The sequence below is a fragment of the Canis aureus genome, chromosome 15 (assembly GCF_053574225.1).
Source record: "Canis aureus isolate CA01 chromosome 15, VMU_Caureus_v.1.0, whole genome shotgun sequence".
Taxonomy (NCBI): domain Eukaryota; kingdom Metazoa; phylum Chordata; class Mammalia; order Carnivora; family Canidae; genus Canis; species Canis aureus.
Genome location: NC_135625.1, coordinates 61169593 through 61187893, shown reverse-complemented (window position 1 = coordinate 61187893; position 18301 = coordinate 61169593). Strand labels below are relative to the sequence as shown.

The following is an 18301-nucleotide window of genomic DNA, read 5'->3' as shown; positions in this document are numbered from 1 at the left end:
ACTCCCTCCCTGCCCAGCACACGTGTACTCACTCTTCTACCACCTGACATCAGAGCGATAGCCAGTTGGGGAGCAGGAGGTCCCTTTAGCACATGGAAACCATCGTTCAGCCCCTGTATGAGGGACCATTGGTAAGCCTATTCTAGTGAGACCATGGCGTTGATCTTGGCCTCCTCCTCTTTCCCCAACAGAAACTCTTTCTTCCCACCTCAGTGCCAGGAAACACCCACTTGTATCTAGCTAGACTTTAGCAACTAGTAAGGACCAGACTTTCTTTAAGTTTTACCAGAGAGAGGCCAGCAACAAGCCACTACTTCCCCCCTTCCCCTGGGCACTTCCATTCTATTTCACACATGACCCCCCCATCCAGGACCTACACTTTCCCTCCACATCCTCCTCACAGACTTCCACCTAAAATCGCTCCCATGCCTCACAGTTCCCAGCACACCGACGCGTGCACACTTCTGAGACTATTCCCTAGAATAATTCTTGATTTGGTCACTAAGGCACCCAACTCATGGAGCTTCATAATAGTTTCTCAATTTCCTGACCACAATGGTTTCTCTAATGACCACCCCAAAATCACAGCCCCACATCCTCTCAGAAGGAACATCCCCACTGGTTCTATTTTAACTCTTCTGCCTCCCCTATCCCACCTTACCTCCTGAATCAGAAAGAATTGCTACTCTGAATATTTATTCTTTCACATTCGGCACCCCCCACCCATACACACCAACACACACACACACACACACACACACACAGAAGTTTAGGTACAGCAGGGTTTGCAGACCCAGCCTCAGTCTGGAGGCATGGGCACGTGTGCACACGCACACACAGGCACACACACCAAAAAAGAAAAGAGTTGAATCTTGTTTTATGTGTGTCTTTGTGTAATGCTGTATTCTGTTATTTAGTTTTGTATTTAACCAATTTCAAGGGTGCACTAACTCACGGAGATCAGTGGCAGTTCACACACACTTGCACACTAATATCTACATCCACAAATGAACACCCGAGTCACGGTTCACAAACATACCTCACCACCTCCTGCTGCTGTTCCTGCTGTCTCACTGAAGGATGGCCTAGGAATCAAAGCAAGGAGCACAGTCCACCAAGGGCAGCCACAGCCCTGGCAAGCTGTGAGTGTGTTACGGTTAATGGGTTTCAAATGCAAATGACTGCCCAGATTTCATTCTCCAGATCAGATCTGCTAGTTAATTAGTAATTGTAGTCTTCTTCTGAGAACATCCCTAAGAACCTGGAGGAAGAAGCAACCACCCTGCCCCCCTCTAACCCCTCCAGGAGCTGAATCCAGCACTGATCACTGAATCCAGCACTGATCACACTCGGGGGGCCTGGCAAAGAAACACAGACTGAGTCAATGGGTAGATGATAAAGAGCAACAAATAAACCATCCCAGGGTCCCAGTGACATTTACTAGCACAATCTGCTGATGTGTGTTTGAAGGAAATAACTTTGAAAATGTTTTCAGAGTAGTTTTCTTCTTTTCTTGTCTCTAGAAGAGCTGCCCTCAAGCATTTTCATGCAGTGGAGACCCTTTGGCAGGCTGGTGCCTCCAATGGACCTCTCTTAGAATTACATTCTTAAATGCATGAGACAAAATATGTTAAGAATTCAAAAGAAACCAATTCCATCGAATTAGTTACTAGAATTTCTTTTCAAATTTCAGTATAATAATGCATGTGTTTCTTTAATGATGTATTAGCTAACCTAGGAACAAGTCTAACAGCTACCACAATCTCAAAATAGTAATAAGTGTAAATAGTACCTAGACAGTATCTTTAAAATATGATAAAAAAAGTATCTGTAGCTTCTCCTGGAACCAAATCTTAGGTACTTCTAACAGTCTTGAGGTTTGTGACCTCACTTTATACTTAAAAGGCCAGATTTCAGTTGGATTTCAGCAAAGAAAAAATAAATATTGTTCCTTCCAAATTCACTTGCTTTCTGAATTATATGCATGAATCTCTGGTTAAGAATCCTGTTATATTTCCTGGCAGATCCCTCCCCTCAAAGTAGGGGGGTGTCCTCCCCTCTGTGCCTGTGTTCAAGTGTGATCCATAAATCTGTTTTTGCCAGTCTCCCAAGAAATAAGTACCAAAATTAGAAGTTTTGTTACAAATAGCATAATTTTGTCCTTTTACCCTCATGATTTAAAAAATGTAGTGGATATTTGTATATGCCTGGTTTTTCATTTAGTTTTCTTGTAATGTAATTGCACCTTAAATTTACAAGAATCTTGGTCTGTGACATGGTAGAAATTAAAGAAAAAAAAATCTAATTAGCACAGAGAGTTTTTAAAAACCCTGCCCCAGGTGTTATTCCCAGAAAATGAATTGCTTTTACAGACCAGTGAAAATTCAGGCATAATCTGGGTCATGGGACCTAAAGTCATAGACTGTGTACATTGCCTGAAAAAACTAAAGTCATGATTTCTTATCATCATTTTATCAGGGACACAGACTATTATAATGAAATCATCTTTTCTTTTTTAAAAAGTCCCCTTCCTTGTCCTCATTTCTCTCATCACCCATCACCAGTAAAATGTTGTCAGGAACCAACAAAGCCTACAGATCAGATTTTGGGCAGCACGGACCTACCATATTTCTTCAGCATCAGGAAGTCAAAGAATTTAGAGCTACAAGAGGAGGGAGAGGCAAAGGAAGGTACAGGGAAGCCTGCTGGGCACCGAGGCCATTTGCCTGCATTGTCTCACTGATAGACACCACAGGCCAACAGCAATGAGGACCTGAACTGCCTGCCAAATGCCTGTCTACCCAGAGTTACAGCCCAGATGGGTTGGAGCATTTGGTATGACCTCTAAGGACCACCAATGACAGCCCCCTCATTTTCCAGAGGAAGAAACCGGGACCCAAGAATTTTGAGGTGTACATGAGTGTAGTGACAAAAGGTCCAGATCTGAAGTTGGGCAGACCTGAATTAAAAGCCCAGGTCTGCTTACTGGCTTGGGATGCAGGACCACATAAGCCTCAATGTCCTTAACATAAATGAAGACAGGAGTGGTACCTATCCAATCAAATTATAAAGATATAAGGGTATTAAATAATACAAAACAGGTAAAAGACTTGGTGTTACCAAATAACTACTCAGTAAGAGTCAGTTACATTTGTTAAGATTATTATGCACCTACACAGTGATGACTAGAGCCCAGATCCTGGACTCACAACCCAAGGCACCTTCAACTACGTCAATATCTCCTTTGCCCCTCAATCGGTACTCCAACTGTAGTAGGTACTCATTAATGTTTAAAAAAGAAAACTTATCGAATACCTACTTTGCACAAGGCCCTGTACTACATAGAGACATCTATGTTGCTGTCTGAGTGTAACAGTTTAAAAGTTTAGCCCCTATATTAAAAAAAAAGAGAGGTGATTCAGGCCAGACCAAAGTACAAGTACCATGATACCTAGAGTACTTTGTTGCCTTAGTGACACGGCCTTACCTGGCCTGAGGATGTCAGGAAAACACGTGTACTTGGGAGCCATGGAAGCCGTGCTGATATAAGAACCAGTAACGTGGTGACACCTCCTCCTCCCCATTCCCTAGACACCACCCTTACTTAGACTTTCATGACCCCCAGTCTTTGCTTCTCACCTCTGAAAACACAACACTAACCACTTCGTAAACACAATTCAATTCAACATATAGGTACATGTGTATCTATAAGCAAGGTATTGTTGGAAGAGCAACAACAGCAACATTTATGACATGCTTCCAATGGCCTGTGCATTATGCTAAGTGACCACATGCATGATTTCACTTCCTCCTCGTCACTACACTGTGAGGTAGCAGCCGTCACCCCAGTCTCGCAGACTAGAAACCCTAGAGACAAAGAGCTACTTGCCCAGGGTTCTGTCACTAAGAAGAGTTGAAACCAGAATGCAAACCCAGGCAGTCTGGTCAAATCTGCACTCAAACAGGAACATGAGTGGTGCTTCCATAATGGCCAGGAAAAGATAGAAGTCAAGTGGCTACCAGACAAAAGACAAGACAGCACTGACTATGCTATTGGACAGAGAACACAATTGGGAGGGACAAGAAAGAAACCGAAGGCGTGGAAAGGTGGGAGTGGGCAGGGAAGAAGGAAAGACACTTTGAGCCAAGGGATCAGCATATGCAAGGCTCAGAGTAGAAAGAATGGGACCTGTTTTAGAAACGGCAGCAAAAAGGTAGAGACAAGGAAGACAGTTTTGGGAGAAAGTCAGGGACACTATTTACAAAGCACACTGGAGTCACATCGAGGAGACTCTAGCCTCTTAGCAACAGGGAACCATCAGAGATAAGAAACTGCCCAGAGCTGCCATAAGCATGAAATCAATTTCTGAGCCCTCTGCCCAGGACTCAAAATCCTAGCAAATCTGTCTCTTTAGTCTTTAGTCAGAATATTTAGTCTCCCACACCTCTACACAGAACAAGTGCCTATCAGTAAGGAATTCTGGAAGCTGTACCAGCTGCTTGTCCATGGAGTGACACAAAAGTGGGGAACTCCGCCACCCTGAGATCCCCACAGGTATCCCCTAAAGATCAAGAGAGCAGTGAATCACCTCACCAGTACTGATGCGAACATCTGTCTCTCCCCGTGTTGACCTTCCCTAAACAACACTTGATTCTGGCTTCTGTTCTAAACCAAAAAAAGAGTCAGTCTGTTCTTCAGGATAAATCCTCAAATTCTTCTTTCTCTTTAAGGCTTCTTTATTATTCTTGACTCTACCATTTCCACATTTTTTCAATATTTACCAAAAAGCTTGGCTCAGTGCTGTTTCTGCATATTTGGGGCAGCCTCCCCCTGAAATGTCTATATCCTCTATCTTCCTATATAAACTCTTATTGCAAAGTCAAGTTTAAACTCAAGTCATTTTGATGCTTCCCCTTTTCTGAACTACTAAAGTAGTACTATTTTCAAGAATACATGGTTCTACTTATAGATATGCATACCCCGAAGTGCTCAGAGGAGTGCTAGCCACTCATCAAGCCCCTGCTGGCTGAGTTCCCTCATCACATGAGAGATAGACCCAGGTGAGGAGCCCATTCTGACTGCTGAGCACTGGTGTGTGTCTCTTTCCTCCTGGCACTGAACACATTATTGGATTTTCCCTCCCTGGAACAAAATTCTATAGGAAACAAGGTATACACCTGCTTGTACCTTACCGACTAGGGGTGGATAAGATAACTCTGACAGTGTCCCTACAGCCTATTAACCTCAAACAGTTGAATACAAGATTGGAATCAAGATAAGTCACAGAAAGAGCATGGTGTTCAGAATCAAACTAGCCTGAGCTTGAATATCAGAGCCCCTACTTACTTGCTACAGACTTTGGGCAGTCATTTAAATTTTCTGAAGCTTAGCTTCCTTCTCTGTAACTTACAGATGACAATACACATGACATAATATTATTTTTTGAGCCTATGCTGAGATAGTAAGTACCTGACATCCAGGATCAGTTTTCCAGTCTCTCCCTAACTGGACTTTTCTGAAAATAAAGTCAGATAAAATCCAATGAGCAGGGGCATTGGCTTAAATCCTGTTTAGAACTTTTCCTCCAGTTCATCAACTGCTGGAGAGAGCCTCAGGAGAGGTTTGGGCTGGAGGCAGTGGGCTCTTCCCTCCATGGACCACTGACAGGCAGCAGAGAGCTGTCCACACCTGCCACATAGAACTGATTCCCCAGGCCAGCAGGGGAAATCCAGGCAGAACCCAGAACTTTGTTCAATAGGACTATCCCATCCCCTGTACACGTGCACATGCACACACACTAAGGCACTCACACTCACAGGCACATGCCATCTACACCCTTCCTGTCACCGGTCACCACTGCCCACAACCTTTAAGCTGTACCTCTTTCTTCTAACTGCAGCTGAGTTGGTTTTCCTTCTTTTGTTCCAAGTATAAGCTCTTCACATCAGAGGTTACCTGGAAATGGGAAACAGATGTCTGAGGTAGGAGCGATTTCTCTCTCTAGAAGTGTTCGGAGAAAAGGAGGGGGAGAGCAAGCGACCCGTACTGAGCATTACAGCATTTCCTTCCCTTGGGAAATATCTGTTATTCAGCAGTTTGACGCAGCCTTGCATCCCTTCCTACCTCTTACCCCCTCAGCAGGAACACGTGCACACTCAGGTGTGGGTCCAGGGAGCGAGTTCTTGGTGATAGTACGTTACCTTGTACTCATGTGTCGGTCATAAAACATCAGCTGTATCACACCTTGTAGCTCTCAGAGCACTTTAACCTGTATTATTTCTTTAATTGCATATGATAGGGCAGATGTTTTAATCCCCATATAAAAATGAGGAAACAGAAACTAAGAGAGATGATTTGCTAAAGGTCATTAGAATCATGGCAGAGTCGAGCTCGTAGTTATTTCAATAGAGTAGTCCAATGTTCAGAGTCTGAAGTTGGTAAATAATTCAGTAAATATAGACATTTCTTCTTCAGACTAAATATTTGTTCATTCATTTGGCCAATTCTGAGTTCATTCTCTACCACATCTCCCAAAGTGGAGACTCTCAGATCCCATCCATTATCAAACTTTGCCACTTTCACCTTAGAGTTGGCCATTTCTCTTTAAACCTGTATCTTGTACTAGAGATTCCCGTGGTCTCCACTGTGTCTCTCCTGCCCCACGCCTGGAGGACACCTGTCCACTCATGTAAGGGAGCCCAGCATGACCCTGACCCACTGGTCCCAGCTGACTGAACCAACACTGGACAGCAGACCAACCTGGTCTGGTTGGATTCTTTCTCCCAGAGTTTAGGATTAGAGACACAGAGTCTGAATCATAGTTCACTGGGCACTAAGTCTGTGAGGTCAAGTCATGTTATAGAGAGAAAGAAATTAAAGCTTTGCTGAACATATTTGTTTACTCAAAAGAGGATGGAAGAAAGCAGTGGAAATTAGTGGAAATAAAAGACCGCTCAAATCCAAAGGAGGAACAACACAGAGAGTATTTCTCCTATTTCTGTGAAGGCCAAGGTACAACTGAATTTCGTCTGACACTCCTGCATCTTCACCAAAAGCTATCCCTACTGTTACTACCACCATCTCTTCTACTACTAACCACCACCACTACCACCACCACATCATCATCATCATCATCATCCTTTCTTCCAGATAATTTCTGTGAGTTTCCATGGCTGGCAATCAATCAGTCTCTGCTAGCCCTGGTGCACAGGCTCTCGTTTTTCTCCCTTTGCCCAGTGTAAATATCTTCACCAAAAATCTCTAACCATTCCAGCTGAAAAATACCCTCCTGCTAGCCTTTATGACCACTTACAATAATCGTAGGACCTTCAAATCCCAACAAAGTCTCTCTGAATTGTTTGGCATCCCCATAGAATTGTATTTTTTTAGATCAGGAGACACGTAGCCTAGGGTTATGCAGTGACCTGCTGAGAGGTATACATAGTACATTTTCTTGGAAATTCCATTTTAGCCCAAGATCACTGGAGAAAAATAAGTAATTTAGATCAATATTTTGAATTATGAGAAATGCGACAGTATAAAGTAGTAGCATGCAAATCTATATGATGTTTCTCAACATGAAATACTAAATTTTACAGAAATTTACCCCTGTGATGAGATGCTAGTGAGTATGCTTCCCCACTTTGCCCCCATCCCAGGGGAAAACATGTGAACAGGATGGCACAGGAAACATCTTGCAGCCATGCATAGACTTTCTCTCTGTCACTGCTATTCTCCTTGGCTCAGCCTCTCTCCCTACTCCCATGCTTCCCTCTGTTCTGCTCTCTGGAAATCAGCATGTCCATACAATCTCCCTGTCTCTGCTGGACAGAGAACCTCTCAAGGTGTCAAGGCTGAACAGTGTTCTCCTACATTATTGCGTCACAGAGAAACAGAATGTCTTACAGTTCTATCCACTTTTATTGAAAACCTCCTCTTCCTTAATTCACTTTAGTGAACAAAATGAAGCTTAAGAAGGGGCTCAGGATTTAAGGATAAATCACCAGGATTTAAGGATAAATCATGTTAATACCTCCACCACGCTGGTACCAGATCCCATGACTAGACCAGGGATGCGCACCTAATCCAAAGACAGCAAATCCTTGTTTCAACCAGTCTCTTACAAAGATTTTCTGAGTGTGAGACACAGAGAGAACTTGCAGCAGGATCAATTAGTAGTAAGAGCAAAATGTAAAGAGAAAGAATCAGAAATAAGAGTGAGACAATCCTGAACCTCCTCTCCCCATACCAGTACCACTCTGCCCACATCCTTTTGACAACCATGAGTGGACAAAATAGGCTTTAAAATGCAGGAAGCAGAAACATCCTTCCTTTTGTTTCCTCTCTTGTGCTTCCTGATTCTTGCCTCTCTGTGACAAGCACACTTAGACAGACAGAGGCAAGGCTGTCTGTCCTTCCCTCCATACCATTTCCAGGCTTAGACAGACAGACAGATTCCCAGGGCCCTTCTTGCAGGCAAATTATCAGCTAGTAATGGCATTCACTTTTCAGTAATGGTGGCTCAAGCCTTATGACTTAAAACCATAAAGAGATTACCTTTCTCAGGGAAGAAGCCTGGAGCAGACTAGTTGCTGATGTGATTTCAAGTACTCAAAGAATTCAGAGAGAGGGCTTTGCAATTCTCTTGGCTTTTCCCTCACGGTCAGAGCCCCAACCATAACATTCAAGTGTTGGCACAGAAAGAAGAAAAGGCAACAAGGGTTTTCTAAAATATTCCACCCAATAACTACTTCTTGTGTCCCAAATGCTGTTCCTATATCTAAGAAAGATGGGAAATGCAGTTTATTTTTAGATGGGAATACTGACACAGCCAATAACACAGGGGTTCTGTTGGTAATGGAGAGTGTAGGCAATCAGCAAAACCCATCGTGAGCATGGTGGCAAGTTGGACGTGTGGACTCTGCCTAAGTCAACTGCATGCTCCATCCAATGTGCTCCATTCAACATACAGCTCTGCCTCGGGACTCTTCAGACACTGGTCTAGCTTTTAATAAAGTGATACACACCCTACATGTAATAAGAGTGACTGGCAGAGCTGGGTTTGGGAATTCCTGGAGTTTGGGAATTCTTGGCTCTGTGCTGTCTAAAAGCATTAACAACTGTCTTTAATTTCTAGCAACAGCCTGAATCTCACTATGGTGGATCAGCCAAGTGAATGGCAATTGACTCTTACTGCTAAAACACAGATTCTGAATAGATAGCCAGTGCCAGAGCCCTGTTCCAGACTCGGGTGGGGCTACTGCTGGGATCCTGGGAAGTCCCTTATGCCCTTTTACCCCAGGGGTTCTCAAATGTTAGTGAGCACTGGAACCACTTAAATGGCTTGTCAAAACAGATCACCAGGCTCCACCTTCAGAGATTTTGGCTCAATGGTTCTAAGTGAGCCCCAAGAGTTTGCATTTCCCACAAGTTCTCTGCTGATAATGATCTCCATGGTCTGGTGTAACTGATAGTAAATTTGCATTACTGGAGATGACCCAAATGAATCTTTACTCCTTGCAGCAAAAAGAAGCTGCTTAACATACCCTTTGGGTTCAGACAGAAGCCCATAAGGTCAGATAAAGGACAAGATCTAAGGACAAACACCACATCCCTTAGAATCCTGCCTATGAGCTGGTGGCTCCAGTTGTTTCTGGGCTAAATTTCACTGCCTAATTCTTTCTTCCCTTAGGATGAGTGCTTTCCTGAATGGCATAGGCTATGAGAGATTTTCAGCCTTTAATCTTCAGTGCAGAAAACACATTTGAATTCCAGGAGTGAATTCATCTACATTCAAGCAGGGCCCACATACTACATTCATCAGAAAGCACAATTGATCACATCACCGCCCTGAACTGAAAGCGAATGACCAAGTAAATGAACAAAAATCTAGCTGGATGTCATATATCATGAGGAGCAAAGAATGAATAATATGCAATCCCTACTTTTGAACAACTCAGTGTAATTGGGGTACACACTTCTAAACCAATGCCTATTTTGATCAATATAGTAAGCAATATAATAGCACTATGGACAAAGTGGTGGTATGGAAGCAAAGAAGATGTAGGAAGTCTATAGGAGGGCATCAAAAAAAGGCCTCAGCCCAGATCTCCTCAAAGACATTCTAAAGAATTTCATTTATACTTATATTTATACATTGCTAATAGCTATGTTAACCTCCTAGGTAGATAGACATTTTCTTTCAATGACCTTACCCGAGCCAACAGAGATTTCCCCCATACCTTTCCCTGTAAGAATAGTCATTCCCTGGGATATGAACCCACCAGACTCAACTTTTCTATCTTTCTTGAAAATAGAATGATTATTCATCTTTCCCTCAATCCCTGCCCCTACTTCTACTCTGAGGTAGTTCACAAGGGCTCAACTGCCACCCCCCAAAATAAACCCATTCAAATAAACTCAGGTTGGAAAGAATGTTACCAGACATTTTACTCAAATAAGGATACCCATTACACCCCACTCTACAGATTGGTAGCTAGACTTAGGAGAAAGAACATCAAACATAAAATCAAAATGTCTGGAATTAGAAACCCAGCTTCTCACTTAGTACTTTAGTTATCCTGGCAAAGATATTGAACTATTTAACCTTCCTGAAACTCTACTTTGTCAATAAAGTGGAAGTAGCATACGGTCTTCACAGGGTACCTGTGAGATTAAAGGATATTCATCCTACTATAGAGTAGTAAGTGGAGTTTACAATTTCAATTCTGTAAGATATGGGGCCACATTTTCTCAAGATCATGTAAATGGCTGGGCGTGTCCTGCACAGTAAGCATGCAGGAATTCCAGGCTACACAGTGGTCTGGTGCCCCCTGGTGGGAGCTGTTAGATAACGAGAGGCGGGTTCTGGGTCCCAAGCTGGTTTGAACTTCTGGGAAAATGGCAGTGATTATAAGATTTTTCCAGTTTATTGGGGCCCATTTCGTTGTCCAATTATCTGGGGACATTGGAGACATGGGGATGAGTCCCCAGCCTCCACACTTCCTGAAAGTAGGTTACCCCTTAACCAATATTTCCCCATCACCCCCAACCATGACCCTGAATAGCAACCATTCTACTCTCTGTTTCTATTAATTCAACTCTTTCTAGATTCCATATATAAGTGGTATCATGCAATATATTTCTTGCTGTGACTGGCTTCTTTCACTTAACATAATGTCCTCCAGGTTCAGCCATATTGTTGCAAATGGCAGGATCTCCTTTTTTGAGAATGAATGATACTCCGTTGTATGTATATGCCACAATTTCTTTTTTTTTTAATATTTTAGTTATTTATTCATGAGAGACACACACAGAGAGAGGCAGAGACATAAACATAAACAGAGAGAGAAGCAGGCTCCTTGTGAGGAGCCTGATGTGGGACTCAGTCCTTGGACCTGGATCATGCCAAAGGCAGACACTCAACCACTGAGCCACCCAGGCATCCCAATGCCACCATTTCTTCATCCATTCATCCACTGATAGACACGTAGGTTGTTTCCAAATCTCAGTTATTGGGAATAATGCTGCAATGAACATGGGAGCACAGATACCTCTTCAAGGTACCCACGTCATTCCCCTTGGCTATATATCCCAGAAGAATGATTGCTAGATGATGCAGTGGTCCTATAGTTAACATTTATTGATCCGATGTCATGTGGCAAGCACAATGCCAAGCTTGTAGTATGTGTCAATTCAGGTAATCCTTCCAGTTCTCTGAGCTGGATGTTATTCTGATCATCATCTCCATTTCATATGAGATAAATATAGAAAATTCAATCATTTGCCAAGGTCACACAGAGAGAAAGTAGCAGTCAGGCCTCAACCTTCAGGAGTCTGGTTCCAGAGGCTCTCTGGAACACAGAACACCCTTCCTCAAGATGCTTTACAGAACTACAAGCTCACTCACAGGAGCATACTTTCTAGAGCCAGACTGTGAAAAGTTAGCAAAAATGGCCAGTGAGGCAGGAAGCTGAGCAAGTAGAAGAGTAGAGGTAAAAAAAAAATTCCACCTCTTAGAGGAAATGTTACCATATGACAGATTGCAAACCAACCATTCAACTGCTCCTTTCCATTACTCCACAAAACAAGTGATAGACCAAATGAAGCAGGAAAGACAACAATAAAAGAACTGGAAAAGCTAAAGCATTTGTAAGAGTGAAAAAGAAGCACCAGGTGAGGCAGAAATGTTATGAAACAACATCTGGTCTCTAAATAATCAGCTCTCCAAATCTCCACTGAGTTAACTAGCCTGAATTTTTACAGAGCTTGCAGAAAGGACCAGAAAATCAGCTCATATTCCTTTAGAGATCAAGCAGAATTAAAGATGCCAGAAGGCCCAAATACCTCAAATATTTGGAAATATTTAAAAGGGGAGAGAGCTAGACTTCAGAAATTACAGCCAAGTACATTAGCATATGTTAATATAATGCCTTGGAATGTTAAAACTGTCCTAGATATAACCCACGGGGATGTTATAGACTAATAAACACTTCATTTGTGGGCATTTAATCCATTCAAAAAAATATTTCTTGGGTCCCTGCTATGTGTCTTCATGAAGCCTGTATTTTTAGTGAGGTGTAGGTTAGGCAATGAATAACTGCATGTGCAGGAATATACAAGAGGGTAACTATAATTACAAACATCCAAGATGTGGGTAAGAGATACCATCCACAGGATGATCAGGAAGGTCCCTCTGATACGGTGACCCTTGGGAAGAAATTGAAACACCTGTGTAGGTATGGGAAAAGCAATTTGGGCAATGGGAAGGGCAAGCACACCAGTCCTGAGGTGGCAGCATGTGTGGTGAGTTCACAGAACATGAAGGAGGCCCATATGGCTGGTGTGGAGGAAGGAGGAAGCAAGTATCATGGATGACATCTGAGAAGGGACAGAGGCCCTGATTAGGTAGGAAGGACTCATAGACCACTGTAAGGACTTGGCTTTTATGGTGAGGGAATTGAGAGGCCCCGAAAGGCTTGAACGGAGCAAGCCTTGACATGATCTTAGTTATATTTTAACAGGATTGCTATTATTGCTTTGTAGAAAATGGGATAAAGGAATGGGGGTAGAAAGCAGAGTGAAAAATTAAAAGGCTTCTGCAATAAGCCAGGCCAGACCACCCCCTGCCCTATCCCTTCATGGCAGGTGCTGGCCTTGTTCATAGCAATGCTCCTCTTGCCAGCACAGTGCTTGGCATAATGATGATGTTTGAATGAAATTTTAGCAACAGCAGTCATAACTCATGGCTAATCCCGGGCGAGGAACCATCTATTTGTCCCCATTAAAAACAAAGTCTATGAGAAGAGTCATGCCTCAGAGGTGATAGAAGAAGGCATGCAAATGGAAAGAGGCACCATTTCAAACCTTAGTTCATCAAGAAGATATGCTTTGCCTGCTGCCAGTTCCCTTCAAACTCATAAGCAAATCCCACTCCCCCCTCCTCCCGTGCAGGTCCAGATGGGCATGCAAAACCAGACTTGGGAAACTGAGACCCTGTCTCATTTGCATCCCTGATGCTGTGAGGGACACTGCATGGACACACCTGAGTTTATTAAAAGCTTCTGCATCACCCAAGAGAAAGAACCATCATTCTTCTACTCTTACAGTGAGCCCTTGTGTGTATCCAAGAGATATTCGATAGCAACAATATCCCTCTAAGTTTGCTTTCAGAAATTTTTATGCATTCACTCTGGAACAGATCAGGCAAGAGCCTGATGCCTTGTGAAGGAGAGTTCCTGGCTTATAATGCACACTGACCCTTCTTTGCTGGGTGGTATGTTGAGCCTTAGATAGCCAAGTAAGAAGAGACATCATGTTGGCTCTGACTCCTGTTATAACTGTGTCCTATGAAGTCAAGAGTGCATTTATGTTCCTTTCAGTACTGGAGCTCGCAGTGGGGATCCTGACCAATGCCTTCATTTTCTTGGTGAATTTTTGGGATGTGGTGAGGAGGCAGCCACTGAGCAACTGCGATCTTATCCTTCTGAGTCTCAGCCTCACTCGACTTTTCCTGCATGGGCTGCTGTTTCTGGATGCCATCCAGCTTACATACTTCCAGCGGATGAAAGACCCACTGAGCCTCAGCTACCAGACCATCATCATGCTCTGGATGATCACAAACCAAGCTGGGCTCTGGCTCACCACCTGTCTCAGTCTTTTCTACTGCTCCAAGATTGTCCGTTTCTCTCATACCCTCCTTCTCTGCTTGGCAAACTGGGTCTCCAGGAAGGCACCCCAGATGCTCCTGGGTGCCATGCTTTTCTCTTCTGCCTGCACTCTCCTCTGTTTGGGGGACTTTTTTAGTAGATCTGGCTTTGCATTCACAACTGTGCTACTCATGAATAATACAGAATTTAATTCACAAATTGTAAAACTCAATTTCTATTATTCCTCCATCTTCTGTACCCTGGGGTCAATCCCTCCTTTCATGTTTTTTCTGGTTTCTTCTGGGGTGCTGATTATCTCTCTGGGAAGGCACATGAGAACAATGAAGGCCAACACCAAAGACTCCGGTGACCCCAGCCTGGAGGCCCATATCAAAGCACTCATATCTCTCATCTCCTTTCTCTGCCTCTATGTGGTGTCATTCTGTGTTGCCCTTATCTCAGTGCCTTTAACCATGGTGTGGCACAACAAGATCGGGGTAATGATCTGTGTAGGGATCCTAGCAGCTTGTCCCTCTATACATGCAGCTATCCTGATCTCAGGCAATGCCAAGCTGAGGAGAGCTGTGGAGACCATTCTACTCTGGGTTCAGAGCAGCCTTAAGGTAAGGGCAGGCCACAGGGCAGATCTCAGGACTCCAGATCTATGTTGAGAGCAGACACAAAATGGGCTCTTCACGAATATGCCTCCAATTATTCATGAAGCCTTCAGAAACTTATTCCAATTTCTTCTGTGGACATAATTGAGAGTCTCTCTACTTATAGCAGAATAAAATAATTAAAGCTCTATCCATAGCCTAGGCAAGGATAACATGCATGGGTTCTCCAAGCTTTGAAAATGAATGAAATAGAGAGGTGAGATACTCAGTGTACATGCTTTGTATACTGTGGGTTTATTAGTGCTTGATATGAACCAAACCATGACCAATGACCTCTTATGAAATACTATCTAAACCCCAAGATAACATGGTTGGCTTTTCATATGACTGCTAAACCTATTTCTTAAAACAGGTGCTAGCTAAATATTTGAAAATATTCACTACTACAGCAATTACACAATCCTCTTCAAACTCCACAATTTTCATGGAAGTGCAAGATATGGAAAGACAGACTTGGAAGATCAAGTGTCATCACTTCAGCTTCAAGAGGTACTACACTAAAACTCCTACAGGAACCAGAGAATAGGGGTCATTTTGCCTGAAAATACACCAATTCAGAAATGTACATTCAACCTACTTTTATAGTAAGAAGAAAGAGAGGTAGATATCTGCTTGGTGGGTACCCAGGATACCAGCCCTAGAATGTGCCTTCTGACTCTGCTTTATTTGCCCTTGAATACAGTGCTTTGCCTGGTACCAAACATTGGAACCTGCCAAAATAGTCTTGCTGAGAGACACAGAGATTCAGCATTCTCTGTCTGCACAGGAGCATAGCCAGGAAGGCTCTCCTCAAATTGGATCCTACAAGACTCAGCAGAGAAAAAGATATATAAGACCTGTAAATCTTGATGGGCTTCAAAAGCATAGCAGGTCATCCACAGAGGCTCATAGCTCTGCCAGCTGTGGGAGATGCTGAGCAACTACTTCCTCTTCTCCAGCATCCAATTCCTCCTCTCAGTTATCCAAAACCTCCAAAACCAACTAACATTTTGTCACCTCCACAAGCTACACATTTTGTAACTGCATCTGGTTTCCTTTCCTTGGTGGACACCAAAGTTGTCCTAGATTTCCCTGCAAGACAGGGGTCCCCACTCTTGGCTGCACATTAAAATCGCCTGGGTAGCTTTTTAAAATCTCCGTGCCCAGGCCGCACATCAGGCCAATATCATCAGATCTCTAGAAGTAGAACCCATGAATCATTTAAAGCCCTCAGGTGATTCCAGGTTGTAGCCAATGTTGAGAACCACTGCTCTAGATGCCTTTTGTCTTAAGCTGAATGATGTCAGACCCTCCCGTGGAAGACTTGTTTTATGACCTTTTTATTTTTAAAGATTTTATCTATTTGTTTATTTGTTTGAGAGAGAGAGAGCAAGCAGGGGGAGTGGGAGAGAGGTAGAGGAGGAGGGAGAGGGACAAGTAGACTCCACGCTGAAGGAGGAGCCCAACGTGGGGCTCTATCTCATGACTCTGAGATCATGACCTGAGCTGAAACCAAGAGTCAGAAGCTTAACCAACTCAGCCACCCAGGTGCCCTGTCTTGTGCCCTTTTTAAAATTCCTTTTTCCCCTAGAGTACTTGGGAAAATGTGATCGTACAAGAAAATAGAGAACATTCCTTATTTTGCTTTTTTCTTTTTGTATAAATTCTCTCTGAACCAGTCTCCATTACCTCTGACTCCTCTCCATGGCTTCATTTTAACATTATATTTTGATACAATTTCAAATTTATAGAGAAGTTGCAAGAGTTCCCATATATCCTTTACCCACATTCACTCATTATTTATGTTTTACCCCACTTCTCTCTTCAGTCCCCCACACAGATACTTCCAGTTCTAATCCAATAATACATGACTCCCTTTACTTTTCCTTTTTACACACTTGTAACTCCCTTGTCTTACCATGAGAAATACATTCCATTTATGCTTAATGTATTTGCTCATTTGCTTATACCTAGATTATATAGTTTTGAAATTGTTATCCTATAGCACTGCAAAAGGCAAAATGGCTAACTAGAATTCAATATTTGTTTATAGTATTTTTTCATGTTTAGGTAGAATTTATGTACAGCAAAATGCACAGATGCTAAATGTACAACATTGTACTATGTGAAATAAACGTACACAGGCACCTAAGTGACACTCCAAATAAGATATACAGTATTTCATTAGCACAGACAGATCCAGTATTCCTCTTCTAGTCAATCCCCATCCACTTTGGGCAACCACTATACTCATTTCTTCCCATAGGTTAGTTTTGCCTGTTCTTATATAAATCCTATAGTAAATACTCCTTTGTTTCCTCTACTTTTGTTCAACATAATGTCTTTGATCCTTAATACTGCATGAGTCATAGCTTGTTTATTCACTTACTATTGATAAACATTTGTATTGGTCACAGTTTGGGGCTATTACAAACAAAGTATTTTTTTAAGATTTATTTATTTATTTTAGGGAGAAAAGAGGGCATGAGTGGGGGGATGGAGCAGAAGAAGACAGAGAGAGAGAATCTCCAGCAGATTCCTGGCCAAGTGTGGAGCCCATTGCAGGGCTCAATCCCATGACCCTGAGATCTTGACCCAAGCTGAAACTAAGAGTCAGATGCCTAACCAACTGAACCCCTCAGGTGCCCCATGAATAAAGTTTTTTTTTAATGTTCTTAAATCCATCTTTTCATTTCTCTTAGATAAATATTTAAGAGTAGAATTACTGGATTGTTGAATTGATGTACACTTAACTTCATAAGAAAACTGCAAAGGGGTTTTCCGAAGTTAGTCAAACATTTTATGCTCCTATCAATAATGTAACAGAGTCATTCCATATTCTTACCAGCATTTGGTATTACCAGTCTTTGGAAATTTTGGCCACTCTAGCAGGGTGAATGGTGTCTCATTGCGGTTTTAATTTGCATTTCCCTGATAACTAATGATATGGAGCAACTTTTCATGTGCTTTTTGACCATTTGTATATCTTGTATTATAAAGGGACTGATTTGTTTGATTTTTTTTTATTTGATCTTTTAAAAAATTTTATTATTTAAGTACAGCTGATGCCCTTTTTATATTGAATGGGTTTTTAAAATTAATTTGTGGGAGTTTGGTAGCATTGTGTGTGTGTATAAAATAACTTCCCTCTTCTATTTTGTTAACATAAGCATTTGCATTGAATAATTTTTAAATGTTAAATCAATCTTATATCCCTGGGACAAGCCCTCAATCAAAATGTATTATTATTTTATATGTTGCTCTATTTGACTTCCTAATATATTGTTAAAAATTTTTGTATCTATGTTCATGAGGAATACTTACCTCTATATTTTTAATACCATTCTCAGGTTTGGTATCAGAGTTATTCTGACATAACACAAGTTAGGAAATGTTTCATCCATCTTAATTTCATTTAAGATTTTGTATAAAATTGGTATTATCTTTCCCTTAATATTTGGTGGCATTAATCAGAAATTTTATGGACCTGAAATTTC

The 18301-nt window shown here is 42.2% G+C and overlaps 2 protein-coding genes across 2 annotated transcripts in view; one reads left to right on the top strand and one right to left on the bottom strand.

Annotated features, from left to right (window-relative positions):
- MGAM (maltase-glucoamylase) overlaps window positions 1–6035 on the bottom strand; it is a 91871-nt gene extending 85836 nt beyond the window's left edge. Inside the window, exon 1 of the mRNA XM_077850194.1 lies at window positions 5882–6035. The gene's annotated coding sequence lies outside the window, so the exon portion shown is untranslated. The remainder of the gene's footprint in view (window positions 1–5881) is intronic.
- A 7779-nt stretch (window positions 6036–13814) lies between these two features.
- Window positions 13815–14819, top strand: TAS2R38 (taste 2 receptor member 38). Its single transcript, XM_077848432.1, has one exon. The coding sequence runs from the start codon at window positions 13815–13817 to the stop codon at window positions 14817–14819; it is 1005 nt and encodes a 334-aa protein (XP_077704558.1).
- The last annotated feature ends 3482 nt before the right edge of the window (window positions 14820–18301 follow it).